Genomic DNA, 19,499 nt, shown 5'->3' with positions numbered 1-19,499 from the left:
GGGCTGTGATATTCTGGTTGCAAAAAAAACCCACTCCAGTATGAAAAAAAAAAAAAAATCAATAAAATAACAATAAAAAAGTAGCAAATTTTCATAGCCATAGCAGGAAAGGGGGAGAGGGTACATTTTTCTCTTTCATTTTTGCCTTTGGCAAGAATTCCAATGTACATTCATTATTTTAGGTAAAACATCTTGAGATCCTCAGATGAAAGAGACTACCTCAATATGAAAGATTAGACTATTGCAATTATTTCAATGGGCCTAGGGGCCCAGATTCACAACACAGATTTAAGGAAATTTAACAGTTCATTTTAATGACCCAGCAATAGTTTATTGAATTCCTGTATATAGAGGGAGGTTGTCTTATGAAAAAGTGCTATTGCAAAAGAAACAGAACAAGAATCAGAGCTATATTAAAGGTTGAAGATGAAAACTGGGCACATTTTGTTTTAATGGAGAACTAGTAAACATACTAAAAAATAATGATTTGGAGAAAGTCCTGGAGATATCAGAAGAAATTCACAAATACATTTTGTGAGAAAACAGTAATAAAATGTCAGATCTAGTAAAACTTCTAAATTTTACCTTTTAAATAAATGTTTCATTAACTTTAAATGAAATGTAGGTTAATGATGAGTTTCTGCTTCATGCTAACATTTTTCATTCAAATATTGGTCTAAAGAAAAAAGTAAACATAAACCACTTTGAATGAAATGGTTCAAATGGCATAAAATATTATTTCCTTTCCTTTTGTAGTTTTCATTGTCTTGAGAAAACAGTTCTATTTTTCTGCCTATTTTCCTCTTTTTTCTTTTCACTTACTTACCAAACATGCAGATAAATATCTGATTCATGTTGAACTATCTATCTGCACAGCTCTTGTTGTCACAGAAGTGGTGCAGGAACACAAACATCAATACTTTTAGCTAACTTGCCCATTGCAGAAGCAATCGCTACAGTAGAGAGTAATATCCCCAATAAAGAGAGAAAACAAAACAGCACCACCTGGAAGTAATCTAAATCACCTTCCACCTCTACAGTCACCTTAATCTCTTTTTCTCAGTTTGGGTCACAGATTCCTTCCTCTTAATCACCTTCCAAATATTCTTTTTCTGTTTCTTTCCCCTGTGGATTTCTTTGACATTTTTACTATGGTGGTAAACAGGGAAAACCAGCAAAGTAAACTTGTATGTATCATACGGGAGATGATGAGCTCTCTGGACCTCCATAGACACATCTCCATCACAAACTTCTACTTAGAAATGATATCTTAACAGTACAGGAAGAAGAGTCATCAAGGACAGTTATCACTAAATACAGAAAGAAGAAATTTCAGGTCATAGAAGTTGAACAGCAAACTTTTAAACCTGACAGAAGGATTTAAGGGATCCATAGCAATAAGAAAGATCACTGGAAGGTCAGATACTATCAGAGGCTTGCACTATTGCGGCCTTTTCAATTCACACAGTGCCATAGCAAGATATATAAAGCTACCCAAAAAATAGGTTTTATTTGTTTAAAGAACAAAGATACTGGTTTTGCAAAAGCACTAGGGCTTAAGAAAATCCTCAGTTGCCCAGCTGTTTTTAAACATTTGCTTAGACACAGATGGAAAAACACTCCTTTAGGAGTCTTCATTATCTGTGCATCCAGCAACAAAATAAAATTGAGGAGAGTGTGTAGGACTGCACAGTAACTCCCCAGACAGTGACTGAGAGGGAGTGGTTCCTCTTCACAGCATTTCTTCCATTCCTGAAAATACCTTTTTTGCCCAAATTCCAGATCAGAAGGTCAACTTTCATTCAGGTGCCTACTTGGGGTTTTGTTGTCATTGTCAATGTTTCATCTGTCCGGTTCTATCCCCTACTATGGCAGACAGTTTCTTTGCTGAATATCTAAATTAGTCTGTCAAGGACTGAATTGCTTAGAAACAGATGTGAAAATTGGCTGCAGAAAAGGTCACCTACTGAGCCTGGTATGAATGAAGACAAACAGGAAAACATACTAGATCTGAGAAGGAAGCCATAAAACCCCGTGGGCTAGATTGATACATTTATCCAAGTAGGATAACAATTTAATGTCCAAATAGTTCTTTGGCTCCCCAGTGGGGCTATTCTAGAGTAAAGTATTATGCCATGTGAGTAAGAACAGGGCAATAGGGTCCAAAAGAAGGAACAGGCTGAACTCTCGTGCTATGACACTAGTCTTCCTTCCTTTGACTGAGCCAAACACAATGAACACAAAGAAAGTCTCCAGTGATGGCATTGCTCCATGCCATCCTGCTCTCTTTCAGCAGCCACCACCATTTTCATCACACATTGGGACATCTTTGCTACAACATGTACCTTCTAAATGTGGAGTTTCTAAATTGTGACATATGTTATTACTAATCACACACAAGCCAAACTTGTATATGCCCAGCTGAGCCTAGACCTTCTGCTATCACTGGTCTTACTGGGAAAAAATAAGACTTGTGAACTTCAGTTCTAAAATCCCTGCAAGATATTGCTTAAATAAAGGTTTGATCTTCTACCCTGTCTCCAGTCAAGTGAGGCTTTGTGTACAAAAGAACTGTGACCAGATTTTAAAGCATCTGTAAATGTGTAAAATATTCCTTGGAATTATTTGATGGTGTAAAACACCAAGACCGATTGGGCAAGAGAACCAAACCCAACACTTTTTTCAACCTGCGCTTTTAAAGAAACAAACAACTTGCCTAGCTTAATAAAGACAGAAGAAAAGCCAGAAAGAAAAAAAACACAACACAGTTCTTGAAAGAAGATTCACAAAAGTGAAGTACACAAAAGAAGTACACAGATGAAAATTAAAGAGAAAAGCTTTCACAATAAGAAAACTGTTAGCAGCTTCAAGAATCATCAGGGAAAGTATGGCATGTAAAGCTGGGGGAGGGAGGGACAGAACACAGCAGCATCATTCTGTAGCAATGTAGACATCTTAATGGAAAATGCCTATGGGTTTGTGCCGCCAGACCTTTAGGGTCTGGAAAAAGTAGCATTAAAAATTCAGCAATCACTTCTGCAAGCACTAGAAATTGCAGCACGTATGTGTTCGTATCCATGTCCAAGCCTTCTATGTCTGCATGCTGTATATGTGCACATGCACACGTAAATACAAGATTTCATCACCTATTATGTATGTAGTGCTTACAGCTAAAAAATTAGTCTGTGTGAATAATAACAATGGGGGTAGATGAGACCAATTTTGTTTTCTCGGTGCAATTCTGTTGCACAGGATGACAATGAACTTTAGTCTGGTGTTTCCAATCCCTGTTTAACTAATCTAGGAAAAAAAAAAAAAAAAAAGGAAACATCACATACAGTAAAGAGTAGATTGTAATCTCCACGTGGAAAAGCAGAGCTGACTCTCCCTCATCAAGACCTAACTTGAATTTCACACATGGTTTGTAAGTTGTCTCCTGTAGGTGCTTACATCTTACTACTGCTTAAAATATTCTAAAAAAGTCATTGTGGCCACTTCTCCAAATGGTGAAAGCCAGCATAGTTCCACTAGTCATTAACAGAAGTTGAAGAATCGGAGCTCTACATTTTACCTTTATAAATATCTGTGAGATGTTACAGTAAGCAGGGAGTGTAATACATAGCCTGTAACTCAGGAAAGCACTTTAAGCTCATGCTTAGGGGAGATTTAAACATGTGGTTAAAGTCAAAAGCACATGTAAGCACCTTGCCTGCAAAAGAATGACTTGTAAAAGCTAAATCAGGGCTATGCACTTAGTCATACTCAGTATACTCTACTTTAAGCAAAGTCCCAACTGATGCCAGTTAGAGGTTCTGTCTAAAAAGCATGTTTTGTATGGCCTCAGGATGATAAACTCACTCAAAGTGTTGTAAGTGCATATATATATGAATGACACACCTAATATGTACAGAAAATATACTTAATATACAATACATATATCTTCATAAATATAAATGCATGTATTTATAAAAATGCAGACATTAATTTGAGTTCATTGTGAATATACAATATTTTTGACTGCCAGAAAAAGAAGTTAAATCTTCACAGGATACCTGTTGCAGTGTATGCAAATTTGAGTAAATTAGAACTACATGGATATATTTTAAAATAATTTAGTCCCTAAGTAAATTTCCCATGTCAGATGCTCCTGTGGTGTAAACCAGCACATTTCATTCAGTAATTTCTGTAACCAGAAGGATAATGGGATCCCTGAAAATGTAGTTTAAGGTTTATTAGCCAGCTTTCCTATTGCTGTTTACAAAGTCTAGCAGCTTGATGATGTGTTTATGGTCTGTTGGAAATTTCGCTAAGACAGTGGTGTCCACACTTTACAGTTGGCTGACCTGCACACCTTATTCTTGTTCTCAAGTGAGGGTTGTATACCATGGTCTTCCTTGACTACAGTATAGGTCATCCCTGAATGTGTGTTGGACAAATACCTCTCAAAAACAGATTTATGTCACCTGTACAGCAGGCTCGACGCTTCTGAATGTCATTCCGAGAGAGCATATGCAATACTGTGAACATAAGCAAACACACAGTGGGCTTCCCTTCATAAGATAATGGAGGATGGAGCAGAAACCCTGTGGGAGAGACAGCATCTAGCAACAAGCCACTGTCATTACAGCAAGTCATCCAGCCAACAGCCCTCTCATAAGCAGCCTTTGGAAAAAGGGGGTAAAGCTGGAGGGAGGCATCGAGGTCTATGAGTCTTCCTAGTAGGACACTTAATTCTCACGAACTGTAGGTTATAACCCTAGCTTTCTTCAGATTTGTAGCATCTTTGAGAAGACTAATTTAGGATTCCACTCAAGATGCTCATTGCAAAGTTTCTCACACCTAATAAATGTGGAGAAATGCAGATTATATTACCATAAATAAAATCAATCCGAAGTTTGCTGCATATCCAGGCATACGGTCACTCCATGTCAGCTTCTTCTTATCATTCTGTGACAAAACACAAAGATAAAATAACAGACATGAACCACTAGAGTGTGAACCACTCTACAACAGCAAATACAAAGACTTAGTAAGATCTGTTACTGAAAAATGTTCTTAATTCCCCTACTCCTGTTGTAATTTTTAAGATGATTATAAGACTTAAAATGCAGATGCTTTAAAGCAGACTTTAATTTGAGAAAAAAGTGGGTAAGAGGGTAAATAAGACATATAGAAAAAGTCTGCAAAAATCAGAAAATATCATATGTAACTATGGTTTTAATATTTGAAAGAATGTATTCAATTCTTACTAAATTTCGTGATATCAGGAGAAAGTACTGAGATTCACCTTAATTTACATTTAGGCAAAGCAAGATTCAACCTTTTTTTTTAATTGCTTCTTATGAAACTTCAGAAGAATAGTGCTTAAGACAGCAATCATGAAAACAATGCTTACTAGCATTGAACCCAGATTTTTTGTCTAATGGTTACCTTAGCCAGATGTGGCCACTAAGATCATTCTTGCAAAGACACCCCAACCCTTCTGCTGGCACTTGGTCTATAGAAGAGAGAAACTACAAAGGCAAGCCCCCTCTGTGATCTCTGCTGCCAACCTTGTTTTCTTCATGTGCAAACAGCATCTCTCTCTTCACTGCATAATTTAAAGCAACTGTGATCAGTGAAAAATAGTATGCCTTTGCTCTACCCGCACAAACTCAACTCCATCTCTAGGAACATGTACATCTAAAGAAGATATTTGAAAATGGATTTATATAAGAAATATGATTCCCTCCTCTCAAAATAGGTTTCTTAAAATAATAATAAGGTCATTACTTTGTTTAAGTTAAACTAAAACTATATAATCAAATTAACTAAGGACACAGAGCCAGCTGCTGTTTGCATTTCTGTGAACCACTGTTGCTATCCCATGGACTTGTACTTCACTTACATTGGAGTTAACCCAGAGTTATTATGAATTTAAATGAATTTAAATCAGATTAGAATTCAGGTCAAAGGTTTCAAAGAAAATATCTCTAAGGCTCAATTATCCCCAGGTAAAAATAAAGATCTGGGAGTATTATGCCTTTGTAAAAGGCTTTCCCAAAGCAGCAGTAGGAATACAGTGTATATTCCAAGTGCAGAAATGCAGCCATGACTTTTCTTATGGAGTTTACTGGGATGTGGAATTAGACTGAAGACATGATCCTGTCTACACATCCATTGCCATTATGGTGGTGCCTCAAACACTGTGGGAAGTAGTAGTGCTCAGCATCCCCTCTTCTCAGCTCAGCTGTTCAAACAGACAAGTTAAGCATGTCTCTTTTGGGAGAATGCTGGCAGGACTGGGTTGTAGAAAACCCAAGCAGAAGCACAAATACTTTGGCCTAATGTATGCAGCACATAAATACTCCATACAGTACATAAATGGAGTCCCTCATTTAGCTGGAAGGCTACTTTAAAAAGCATTTCTGTGAAAGCACAGATGCATTTCATTTCATTTTGGCTTTTACCACTCAGCAATTATACAGGATGTACATAAAGAAGGTCTAAGTGATTATACTCCAAGAAGGCCTGAAGGACACTGTGTCTAACAATTTCACTAGGGGAAAAACAGTAAACAAGCAGAACAGCAGAATGAGTTAATGCTAGCCAAAGTGATTAAAGGAAAGAAGAAAATCTTTCATAACTCTACTGAGGTGGAAAGAGAAAACTGTTATTATACAAAAAGGCCAGGAGGAGGGAAAAATCATCAACAAAACTACTTCAAAAATCTTACTAGAAGTAGAAATTTTGGAAAATAAGAAATCATAATATCAAAATCAAACCTTCGTATATCATGAATCCAAATCATGAGTGGCAAAGTGACTAAGGATTTTCATGTTTTGGAGTTTGTTTTTTTTTTGTTCAGTATTTCTCGTAGTGTAAGATATTGACTGTATTTTGAAGTGACAGCAAGGATTCTGACATGATCTACTGGCTTTCCAAGTCAAGAAAAAAGTTACATGCTGGAAGACTGCTGGTAACATCTCTGCCACTTACAAAACTAAGAAGTTAAAGAATGCTTTATGAATCAGTTGTCCATGTCCAAACCATGTCCAGCTGTTTTGGTTTGTTTTTTGTTTGGTTTTTTTTTTTTTTTTTGTAAAATAGAACTGGCTAGTTAAAGGACAGAAATAAGAAAACTAGGGAAAATGAGCAATGATTGATGTGTACTTTTAGAGATTAATATCAGAAGCTAAGCTGTGCCTAAGCCCACATTTTTAGGCATAAAAAGACATTAGAATTAATCCATTTAAGGGTCCCAACTTCAGAAGACTTTAAGGACTGCAGTTATTAGAGTGTTTACCCTCTTTAATCTCAGCATGAGCATTAAGAATGCAGAAGCATCTAGCATCACCAGTCAGTTTGGAAGCCCTAGGTTTAACACCTGAATATTTGTTTAACATAAATTGTTGCTTTTCAAGAACACTTTGTGCATGATGAGTTCAATAAAATAAGTTCCTAGAACAAAGATTTAGAAGCATAACTGATTCTTAAAATTTCAATTTATTACTGGGAATAACTAAATGAAATATAGGCCACCTCCCAAAGATATTACCTTGCTGACCAGTACAAAAATAGTCCTTTCTCTTGTGGTACGTTGACCTTGGCCAGCTGCCAGACACCCACCCAGCCGTACTCTCATTCCTTCTCCTCAACAATATAGGGGAGAAAATAAAATGAAAAAGCTTGTGGGCTGAGATAAAGACAGGAAGGTGACTTACCAGTTACCATCACAGGCAAACCAGACTTAACTTGGGGAAAATAATTTTAAATTATTGCTATTTAAAATAGATTTTGATGCTGAGAAATATATACAAAACTAAAAACTTCTTCCACTTTATCCCTCTCCCAACTTCTTCCAAGTGCCTATTTCAGTCCTTAATTCCCAACTCCTTTACTTTCCTCCCCAAGCAGTGCAGGGGGATGGGGAATGGTGGGTTATGGGGTTAGTTCCTAACAGCTCCTCTCTGTCATTCCTTCCTCCTCATACTGTTCCCCTGTCTCAGCATAGGTCTTCTCCATGGGCTGCAGTCCTTCAGGATAAACCTGCTCCTGTGTGGGCTCTCCACAGGACACAGTTTCTTCAGAGAATATCCACCCGCTCCAGCACGGGATCCTCCACAGGCTGCTGTGTGGGTATCTGCTCCATGGTGGTCCACTCCATGGGCTGCAGGGAAATACCTGCTCCCCATGATTTCTCCAGGTGGTGCAAGGGAATTTCTACTTAGACACCTGGAGCATCTCCTCCCCGTCTCCTGCTCATAGTGCTCACAGAGCTGTTTGTCACACTTTTCCCCCTCTCTCCTTGCTGCTGGCCAGCATGTTACCCTTTCTTACACACGCTTTCCCAGAGGTGTCATCATCTTGCTAAGGGGCTCTGCTGTGCCCTGCAGTGGGTCTGTTGGAGTGGTCCCAGTCTCTCCTCACAGGCATCCCTGAAGCCACTGCTGCTAGTGCCTGGACACTAGCATCTATGGTGTTGGTGCAAAAGCACAAGGAAAATCACATTTGATTTTGAACAGTTAACAAGGCAATGCAGGTTGAACAGAGCTCAATGGAGTGACAGACTCTCTGGCAGTGCTTTCCCAGTCTCTTCTTACAATGAAGGGGGAAATCAAGAAAAGGAGAGAGGAGAGGGTGTGTATGGGAAAGGACAAGTGGATAAGGGAAGGAAGAGAAGCTCAGCATGCCATCTAGTAAGCTTTCTCTTTCATGTACATGCTTCCATGGAGGAAAATAAGGTTATTGGGAGTGATCAATGTGGATTCATCAACAGGAAATCATGCTTGACCAATCTGATGATGGCATCACTGGATGGGTGGATGAGGGGAGAGCAGTGGACGTCGTCTACCTCAACTTCAGCAAGGCTTTTGACACTGTCTCCCATAACATCCTCATAGGTAAGCTTAGCAAGTGTGGGTTAGATGAGTGGACAGTGAGGGGGATTGAGAACTGGCTGAATGGCAGATCTCAGAGGGTCTAGTTGGAGGCCTGTAGCTAGCTGTGTTCCCCAGGGGTCAGTATTGGGTCCAGTACTGTTGAATGTATTCATCAACAACCTGGGTGAGGGGACAGAGTGTACCCTCAGCAAGTTTGCTGATGATACAAAACTGGGAGGAGTGGCTGACGCACCAGAAGGCTGTGCTGCCATACAGCGAGACCTGGACAGGCTGGAGAGTTGGGCAGAGAGGAACCTAATGAAATTCAATAAGGGCAAGTGTAGGGTCCTGCACCTCAGGAGGAATAACCCCATGCACCGGTACAGGTTAGGGGTTGATCTGTGGGAAATCAGCTCTGCAGAGAAGGACCTGGGATTCCTGGTGGACAAGTTGACCATGAGCCAGCAATGTGCTCTTGCGGCCATGAAGGCAAATGGTGTCTTGGAGTGCATTAAAAAAAGCATGGACACCAGGTCAAGGGAAGTTATCTTCCCCCTCTACTCTGCCCTGGTGAGGCCACATGCGGAGTACTGTGTCCAGTTCTGGACACCCCCATTCAAGAAGGACAGGGAACTACTGGAGAGAGTCCAGTGGAGGGCTACAAAGATGATCAAGGGACTGGAGCACCTCTCTTATGAGGAAAAGCTAAGAGATCTGGGTCTGTTTACCCTGGAGAAGAGAAGACTGAGAGGGGATCTCATCAATGCTTGTGAGTATCAGAAGGGCAGGTGTCAAGAGGATGGGGCCAGACTCTTTTCAGTGGTGTCCAGGGACAGGACAAGGGGCAATGGACACAAACTGAAACACAGGAAGTTCCATCTGAACATGAGGAAAAACTTCTTTACTTTGAGGGTGGAAGAGCACTAGAACAGGCTCCCCAGAGAGGCTGTGGAGTCTCCTTCTCTGGAGGTATTCAAAACCCGCCTGGATGTGTTCCTGTGCAACCTGCTGTAGATGAACCTTCTTTAGCAGAGGGGTTGGACTGGATGATCTCCAAAGGTCCCTTCCAATGCCTACAATTCTGTGATTCCTTTAACCTTAGGTGATGGCCATGAGTCTGCCATTCTCTGTAACACTTAGCCAAAGGGAGATCTGAACAATATGCATGAGTTGCTATGCCATTATGAGAAGAAAGTAAAAGCTGGATGAAAATATTACTGAGTTACATAGATAGCATTCGTGGCACAAAATACAATACCAAGTCCTGCAGTTTAAATCAATATAGTAGGCAGTAGAAAGCTACTTTCTGTCTCAGCTCTTGCTAAGAAAATAAAATCTGTAAATTAGCTTGGTATTCTACATCGCACCTGATTCTACTGTCTGGCAATAGTGCCATCTAGCCGTTAAAAGACTGTACTGTGAGGTATCAAGAACACCTTGTTTGCAATCAAAATATTACACTTGCATACTGCAGCAAGTGTGGTTTATTCTAAGTTCATGGAATTCATTCGTAGATTTCTCACCGCATAGGGCATGTACCTCATTCTAATCAATAACATGCATTACAAGACCTTGCCTGGATTTTAGAAAGGGGCAGAAAGCTTTCTTGAAGGTTGATGAAAACTCAGCCAAGCAGAGAAGGAATCTATTTGGAGCAGTCCAAGAGGTGTATGCATTTATTGACATAACACGATGACACTGATGATCTGAAGAACAATCTCAATGACAGACATGTTACACTGTGGAATGTTCCCCAAGAGAAACCCTATTGCAGGCATATATATATATGCAGAGAGAAAACCTCACAAACAAAGATTATATTTTCAGGGTGAACAAGATAAAGTAAAAGTTATCTTTTAAAATCGCTGTTTCAAGTTCTTTAAATACAATACAATTTTATTAATGGAAAAAATTGTTGTTCTGGATGTAGTGATGCATTCCTGTTTTAACGTTTAAGGTGATTTTGAATATGTTCCTTGCAGGAAAACAACTCTTTCCTATTAGTAAATAAAAAATAATTTAAACAAAATCAGAAAGGAAAAGAAATAAAATTATGCACCATCTAGGTTTTGCTGGACGGTTTATTTCCTTATGATTTACCTAACATGGCAAAAATCCAAAATGCGCAGCTCCACATCCTCAGGTGGGCCTCTGAGCTGTGGAAGCCTGGAAATATACTGCACTTGGACAGCACCAAGTGGCTTTGTACAAACAGTTCTGTGTTTCTCTGTAAATTAAACCACAGCCAGTTTGCTCAGATCACACGTATTTCAGTTAGTTATTTATATTTTCCCACAAGGGAACACCTCCTCAGAGGAGGTGTTTCTAACCATCAACCATGCCAGCTCAACCTGCACTCGGGGAGTAAAGCAACATGCTTTATCTCTTCTGCATCCTGTTTTGTAATTTCAGTTCTGAAGTTCAGCCTCTTCAGTGTGGTTGCACCTGGGCAACCCCAATGACTTCACTGGACTTGCACAGAGTTGCAATAACTGACTGGAACTTAGTAAAAGGTGCTCAAGGAAGAACAGAATCCAGGACCCCTCTCTCTTGGCTCCCTAAAATCTTGCATAGCTAGCAACAGCAAAAAGCTGTAAAATTCGATTTCCGATGACAAAACCCAGAAGTTCATCTCTAAGTATGCCCAGGAAGAGTCAAACAAGTAATCTTATTCTTATAACTGCAGTTTTCTCAGTAGAAAGAAAAGCTTTAAATTACGTAAAAACTGCATTCCCAAATGAGCATCTAGAAATAAGAACTGTATATCAAATACGGCTCTTCTGTGTAACACCCAAAATACTGCCTGTATATTGCAGGCTCAAGACAAGGAATGAAATTAGCTGCTTCTGGAATAAAGGGTCCCTATAATTTTTATTTGGGCATGAAATAAGATAAAGGCAAGGAGAAAGGGATGCTTCAGAGCTATTTGAAGGTTAAAAGAAGTTAAGGGCCAGAAAAAGCCCACAGCACAGGCAGTTTTGGAAGACAGTAGATTCCAGGATGGTGGCACAAAAGGAGGCACAATCAAGGCACACTGGTGTTTACAGGATCTTGCAGTGGCTCACAATAGTAATTACATCTGATAAACTCTGGACAAGTTCATGGGTCTGTTCCAGTCTGTTTTATGGACCAATGCCCCTCAAACTGAGATGAAAGACAAAATTGCTGCCACCCTGGGCATATGCCAATGCCTGTGTCTATCCCAGTCTGAATCTGTCCCTAGGAGTTCTACCTTCACACTCCCAAAGGAGCTGGAAAAGTTTTTGTTTTAAGACTTATTAACAGAGAGAACAACAACATTTTTTGTTCTTCTCACTTAGAAAGCAGTAAAAGCATTTTAACAATAAAGATGGCCCTGTTTTGTGGGCAATGTTCTGTTTCAGGCTTGCACATGGAAAATGAACTGCCAAGACTCATCTGGAGCCAGCTGAAGGACTGAAAAACCTTTAATTAAAAACTTTCTGCTGTCTTTGAAACACGCAGAATAGCACAGACACTCCGACAGTTTTCAGTGGAGTTTAATGGACAGACTTTGAATCATTTGCGGAAGCAATGCGGAATGGTGAGCTATGAGAAATGTGTGCAAGGCTCAGTACTAGGATCACGGAAAATAATGGAATTTAAGGCTAAGCAACATTATTGTTAACCATCAAGTCTTGGTCTTCTTTGTAACCACAGAACTTCCTTGAGATTATTTTTGCTATAAGGATACGAAATCTGTTTGAACTAACATTTTTTTAGAGAAATCTCTAATCACAGCTTGAGTATTTCTGTGATGAACAGTCAGTCACAAGCCTTATTAGGTCATTCCAATTGCTAATTTTCCTAACTGTTGAAAATGTATGGCTTATTTCCAAGCTGAATTTGCCTATTTGCATCTTCCAGCCTTGGCATTTAACTGTAACTCTGTCAGTGAAGAGCATCCACTGGCAGATTTTTCATTTTGGCTGTAGGTTCTTACAAACTGTGATCAAGCCACCTCTTGGCTTTTCTGCTAGCTTAGACCCCTCACTCAGAATGGGAACAGTCAAGCCCACAGCTGTGTTTCTTACCCTGTGATGTGATTGGAAACAAATCTCTCGCAGGCTACAGCCCTGACATGGGCCACTCACTTGGCCTTTCACATAACAAGGCTTATGAAGGCACGCGTGAGTAGCCAAGGCCCTGTGCCTCAAGATACACACATGCACATCCCTTCCACAGGACCAGATAGATGATGTGATGGCTATTGTGTTCGGTGAGGGTCATACTGGAAGTAGGAGCCCAAGGAAGCCTGGTGGAAGACACTAGCATCTTTTCTGTCGACAGAGGTGTTGGTAGAATGGAAGAAAGGATCCCCTAATCAAAGTGCTTTCTAGTCCTTATCAGCCTTAACACTATATTCTAAACCTTCTCAAAGTATATATACATATGTATATATGTGTATATGTGTGTGTATATACCACGCTTAAGTGTGTGTGTGTATTTGTATCACATGCATGCAAAGAATACCTTGATAAAAACCATCTCTGATTATTAAACTAGAACTGAGATGTGAGCTTCAGTACATAGATGAAATCTGTTATCGAGGTTCTCCAAAGCATGGTGAATGTGGCCATTTGCCCAACCATGCCAGTACTGCCAGAATAAGAATAAGCCGCCACATGCCAACTAGATTTCTTACTGTTTTTCCCTCTACAGCAAATGCATTTGCCTAGACTATATCAGGAGATAACTGTTAGAAGATCTCAAAATCACATGCACATATGAAAATGTTACTGAAAATTCTACCTTCATTTCAAAGATAAAAAATTGATGCTCCTTGCAATAGTTTCAGGGAAGTATTTCAAGCTGCTTCATTCACTTAGAAATAATGACAAAAGGCTGGAGGTCTACTGTCACTGTAATTTAAATTTGTAAAGCTAAATTTAGTTAATTTAATACACTACATTTTATTGAGAAATAAAAACAGTTCCTTTCTCTGCTGTGTTTAAAACTTATTTTGCTTTTGATATTCATCTTAATGCATCTAGTGCATTATAGCATATTGCAATCATTGTGCAAAAGGCATTAAGGTGCTTAGTCTTTATATCACTGTTTAAAATCAACTTCTTGATATTTACATATGGTTCAAGTGAAAACTGGCAGCGCTTCTTTTTTTTACAATGACAGTTTAACATATGGCTTTACAAGTATGAATTATTTATGTAAACTTGAAGCCATTCAGAACACTACCAGAAAAACACTATAATTTACACAAACAATAGGGTTACATCTGTAGTCATAAATATTCATTGTTTATCAGTGCTCTTTGTAGATGACTAGTAAATCATAATAAGTCTGATCCTGAGAAGGCAAAGGGCCGGATGTGGAAATGCAGTTGGACATCTGGTGGGATTTCCAAAGCAACTGACTGACAGTGGTACACAGGTCTGTCGTAGTAGGGAAGGTGGCAGTGGAATGCCAAAAATTAAGTTCATGGGATGAAAGGATATCCTGTCACCTGCTCATTTTTTGTTTTTTAGTATAACTCCTGAACTTTCTCAAAAAAGGTAATGAAATACCACACATGGTTTTAAAGTATGCTTGTATAAATATAGTCATGCAGAAGGAAAACGGATTCTGAGCCAGATGTGCCTATTTTCATTAGCATGATTAGATCAATTTAATACGGTTTGATATTGACTGGATATGGACCTACCGGGCATGTTAAACAAAAGGAGAACAAGGTGAATTTTAAAGAGTGGATTTAGAAAAAAATCAATTATTAGCAATACTCACTACCTTACATTGTCCTGAAGTTAACTGGATTTTCAACAACTTTGTACCCTAAAATCCAAAACACCGTTACTCTAGTACTTAATCTGGTTTCACACTTTCTCACGTAAACTGTGAACATTTGATGGAGAAGTTAATGGAAGAATAAACACAGCACTTTTTAAAACAATTTATCCAGTATAATTTTTCAGCAAAAGAATGACCTTTTACTAGTTCCCATAATTCAGTACATTTTTAATACTGGCAGTGATTTTAAAAGTTTCTCTCTGCAAATTATTTTAAGTATAGGACGATCTGCTCTGTGTAAGTCCTTTTAAAAGGTATCGGTTACATAATCGGACACCCAACTACTAGCAGTATCTCACCCTAGAATATAAAAAGGTCCAAAATTTTGTTATCTTTTGTAACTTCAAGTCTATTTGCCTCAGATAGATAACAGTTTACCTGAAATTTATCTGTAAAATCACTCATTCAGTCACCATTATATACATTAATATAAGCAACTTGGGCCCAGTGGAGCTAAGCCAATTGGCACTTTTGCAATTTGCAAAGCTCAAATTACAATTCTTCATTTGGGACTCTCTTAGCAACATTTAATAGTCTTTTTACTTTTCTAAACTGCATGTATTAGTTCCCTTAATGTGAAGGGAACACAATTAAAAACTTTAACTGAGCATATGACTTCCATTCTGGATGAGATGCATTTAGTGCTAGACTCTGAGGAAAGATGTCCTTTCTATGTTTCCCTGAAGCTTGTCTGGCCCAACTCCCGGCCAGTGTCCTAGCTTCAAGAATCTATGCTGAAATCAGTTCCTGTGAAATCAATCGCAAAATTTCCAATTACTTCAATGAAGCAGAATCTCACCCCAAGGCTTTTGCATTGCACACTTAAAACCAGATTCTCCCTTGCCTTACACCATGTGAAGTCACTTATCCCCACACAAAGTGGGAGAAAAAGGCATATAACACATTATCAGTTTCCTTTGGTTGCAATTTCAAATTTAGCTTATACAAACTGTGAATGATCACATGAAGAGCAGAGGAGACTGAAGTGGTGTAAATTTTAGTAACATTTTGAATTTGGTAATGAAATGTTTGAGAAGCAGGGAAAGAATTAAAAGGGTATGTGGCTATGCTAGATTCTTTCCCTGACTCCAGGGCATTTATTACAGCTGTAAAATGTTAATGAATTTTGTATTCTAACTTTTGAATATGCTATAAAAGTTGACACTTGACTGCAGAACACAATCTACAAAGGCAAACTCTTGCCAATAATATATAGATGATGTGCAGAGGAGAGTTCTGGGTAAACAGTCAACAAATGGAAGACTGGAAGGATGGGGAGGGGTACAAAGCAACTTTCCACTCTCCATGTCTGTTCCAAAAAGGCCACATTTCAGAGGTACAAGCATCCTGCCCATGCACTTTCTCCCGCTGTGCCATTCTACCTGACTGTTTAGAGCCAGACAGTGAAATTTATTGGTGTATCATTTCTGCGTTATCTCTTTAACCAATACTAGATATGCATCACCATACCGTGTGCACGCAAAATGAACAAGGACTGGGAGGTGGGAAACAAAGACACCAGCTCTGTTACATGGACAGAAGCCATATGAGGGCAGCAGGTACTCACAAGGCCTTGCTTCAATATAGCGGGAGTAATTGTTACCTACTTCCTCTGCAGTCAGTACAGAAAGAGGCACTTCCAGAGGGCAGAGTCAGAGTCCAACCAGGCTCTTAGTCTGAGCATGTGTCTAGGAAGTATACTTCTTTTGGCTGATTATGGAGGAAGTCTATATTGAGCAGCTATGCATAATGAACACCCCTATATCTTCACACACACCCACACACACACACAAACACAGCCTCCCCCCAAAACCTGACACAAGAGTGGAAGAGTATAGAATAGGAAGAAAAAGATGTGAAACACAAGAAGGCAAAGACAGAAATCAGAGGTTAATGGAGTTCAAAGAGTAATGAGAGACATACATTATGGTACTAATAGTACCATATCTTTATCTTTAGACTTTTGAAAGCTGTAATTTCAGGGAATTACAACCATCAGTGTTTGTGTCAATTTTCATTTTTCCAAAATGTAAATTCAATGATAAATTTATTTTTGTAAATTATATACATTTTTGACATTGTAAACTCGGCAGTCACTTCTCATGAAGTACAATACTTCCCAGTGCTCCCAAAGCTGGAGTTTCAAACCACCAAATCATAATGTCCGGTCACTTGATTTTTGGTGGTTGGTTTTTTGTGGTTTTTTTTTCAACACAAGGGGGTTGTGTTGAATTAGAATATTAAACCAAATATTAGAATATTTGAATATTAGACTAAAGCTGACTGACAAGCAAATCTTAACTGCTTTCCACTAAGCCAATAAGAGCTTCATACAAAGTTGTTTAGATTTCCCAGATCTAAATATAAGATGGAGAGCAAAAGTTCCTACCAGTCTAATTTCAAATTCTTTCTGATTTCCAAACAGGGAAATAATAACTACGCACACACTAATCTGAATTAGGTAATATTTATTCAAGTTCCATATATGTGCTAAAACTGTATTGAAGACACACAAAGATCTCCAGGAAGCTCGTTCCCACCAGCATCCAAGATCATTCACCTTTTTTTTTTTTTCTTTACGAAATAGTTGTGTTGGTAGTTGGCAATACAATATAGATCTACTGAAAGTTGTCTTGAAATGCCCCATTTGGATTTAATATAAAACAGACGACACTAAACTAGGGGGGTGTGTTGATCTGCTTGAGAGGGTAGATTGGCTCTGCAGAGGGATCTGGACAGGCTGGACAGATGGGCTGAGGCCAATGGTATGAGGTTCAACAAGGCCAAGTGTCGGGTCCTGCACTTGGGTCACAACAACCCCATGCAGCGATACAGACTGGGGGTGGAGTGGCTCGAAAGCTGCCTGGCATGAAAGGACCTGGGGGTGTTGGTGGACAGCTGGCTGAGTATGAGTCAGCAGTGTGCCCAGGCAGCCAAGAAGGCCAACACCATCCTGGCCTGCATCAGGAATAGTGTGGTGAGCCGGACTAGGGAAGTAATCATCCCCCTGTACTCGGCACTGGTGAGGCCTCACCTCGAGTACTGTGTTCAGTTTTGGGCCCCTCACTACAAGAAGGACATTGAGGTGTTGGAGCGTGTCCAGAGTAGGGCTACAAAGCCGGTGAAGGGTCTGGAGGACAAACCTTATGAGGAACGACTGAGGGATCTGGGGTTGTTTAGCCTGGAGAAGAGGAGGCTGAGGGGAGACCTTATCACCCTCTACAACTACCTGAAAGGAGGTTTTAGAGAGATGGGAGCTGACCTCTTCTCCCTGGTGACAAGTGATAGGACAAGAGGAAACAGGTTCAAGTTATGTCAGGGCAGGTTTAGATTGGATGTTAGGAAGCATTTTTTCACAGAAAGGGTTATTAAACATTGGAATAGGCTGCCCAGAGAGGTGGTGGATTCACCATCCCTGGAGGTGTTTAAGAAAAGGGTAGATGAGGTGCTTAGGGACATGGTTTAGAAGTGGTGGTTCTTTTATCAGGGTAGGTTAACGGTTGGACTTGATGATCTTAAAGGTCCCTTCCAACCTCACTAATTCTATGATTCTATGATTCTAAATTGGCAAAACTGGAAACAGTGGGAATAGATGTTTCACATTTCATTCTCTTGAAAATGCTTGTCTGATTCTTCCTATCGTTAACAAAAATGGAGTAGGAATATCACCAAAATAAATTTCTGTAGTCCTATACCAGAAAAATGCTGAAAGTAGTATCAATCTATACATGAAACTGTGATGTAGTATCTAGTCAGAGATCAGTATACAGTTTGTCCTATATTTAACATAACAATAACTCTGAAAGTTACCTCAAATACATTTGCAGATGATACTAAATTAGGAGAGGTTATGAATAGTGAAAAGGACAGAGACTTAAATACTGGGCTGTTGAGAATTCAGAAATACGAGCATGAAATAGAATGAGATTCAAGTAGGACAAATCAAGGCTGATACAACTAGGAAAATAATTAGAAACAGCAATAATGCTCAGCAAAGAAAAAAGTGATATTAAATAGGTCCTTGGAGAGCAATGAATTCCTGCATGAAAATGAATCTGGAGACTACAGAAATTCTGGTAATTTATGCTTCAGTCATCCTCACAGGTAGCGAAGAGATGACTGTTTTAAAGCATGCACAATCTGCATGGGAGCAAATTCAACATCCTTGAATTCCACAGAGTGAACTAAGTGAGTGGCATGCAAAAAAATCAGCCCTCTAATGCATTGGGTTAAAAAAATCTCTGGCATTCACACACAGCAAGAGATGAGGCTGCGTTTATGGCAGTTGTTTGCACACAGGAGAGAGCAAGAATAGTATGGGTACAGAAACACCATTGGGTGAGCACAGACCTGTGCTGACCCTACCTACTTCTCTAGGACTAGAGAAAGGAACCCCAAGATGACTGGATATGAGGCCACTGAGAGGACCTCTGGAAAGAGTCATGAGTTGAATAGGGTGATTTGGGATCTTTCATTTCCCTTCAGAGACTTGCTCAAAGTCCCCATACCAAGCTGAAGATTTTTCTGAACTTCTGGTGTTGTCACAGAAAGTGGACAAAATCCTGTTACGAAGACTGTTAGATCATTTAGCTAAGTTGTGGGAACAGGGACTGAAATACTTAGGAGAAATAGACACATTCCAATCAGAAGTAAGGCTACAAGAGACACATCCTGTGCAGGATTTTATTGCCATGCACCTTCTGTGGTTTTAGAGTACTGAGGCATCGTCGCCCACTGCACTAGCCTGTGCAGAACACTCAGAGTTCCTACTGCAGAATGTATAAGAAAGTAACACTGCCTTGTAAACAATGCTTA

At 39.4% G+C, this 19,499-nt stretch overlaps 1 protein-coding gene across 1 annotated transcript in view; it reads right to left on the bottom strand.

The window, feature by feature from the left end:
• Positions 1–19,499, bottom strand: part of ANO2 (anoctamin 2) — a gene marked incomplete at its 3' end in the record, with an annotated part of 184,944 nt that overhangs the window by 41,595 nt on the left and 123,850 nt on the right. Inside the window, exon 13 of the mRNA XM_082495320.1 lies at positions 4,873–4,947. Within this exon, the coding sequence (XP_082351446.1) occupies positions 4,873–4,947 (75 nt within the window). The remainder of the gene's footprint in view (positions 1–4,872; positions 4,948–19,499) is intronic.

The sequence above is a fragment of the Vanellus vanellus genome, assembly GCF_965231255.1.
Source record: "Vanellus vanellus genome assembly, chromosome: 1".
Classification (NCBI taxonomy): Eukaryota; Metazoa; Chordata; class Aves; order Charadriiformes; family Charadriidae; genus Vanellus; species Vanellus vanellus.
Note: the sequence above shows the minus strand (reverse complement) of the source record. Positions and strands in the feature narration are given on the sequence as shown.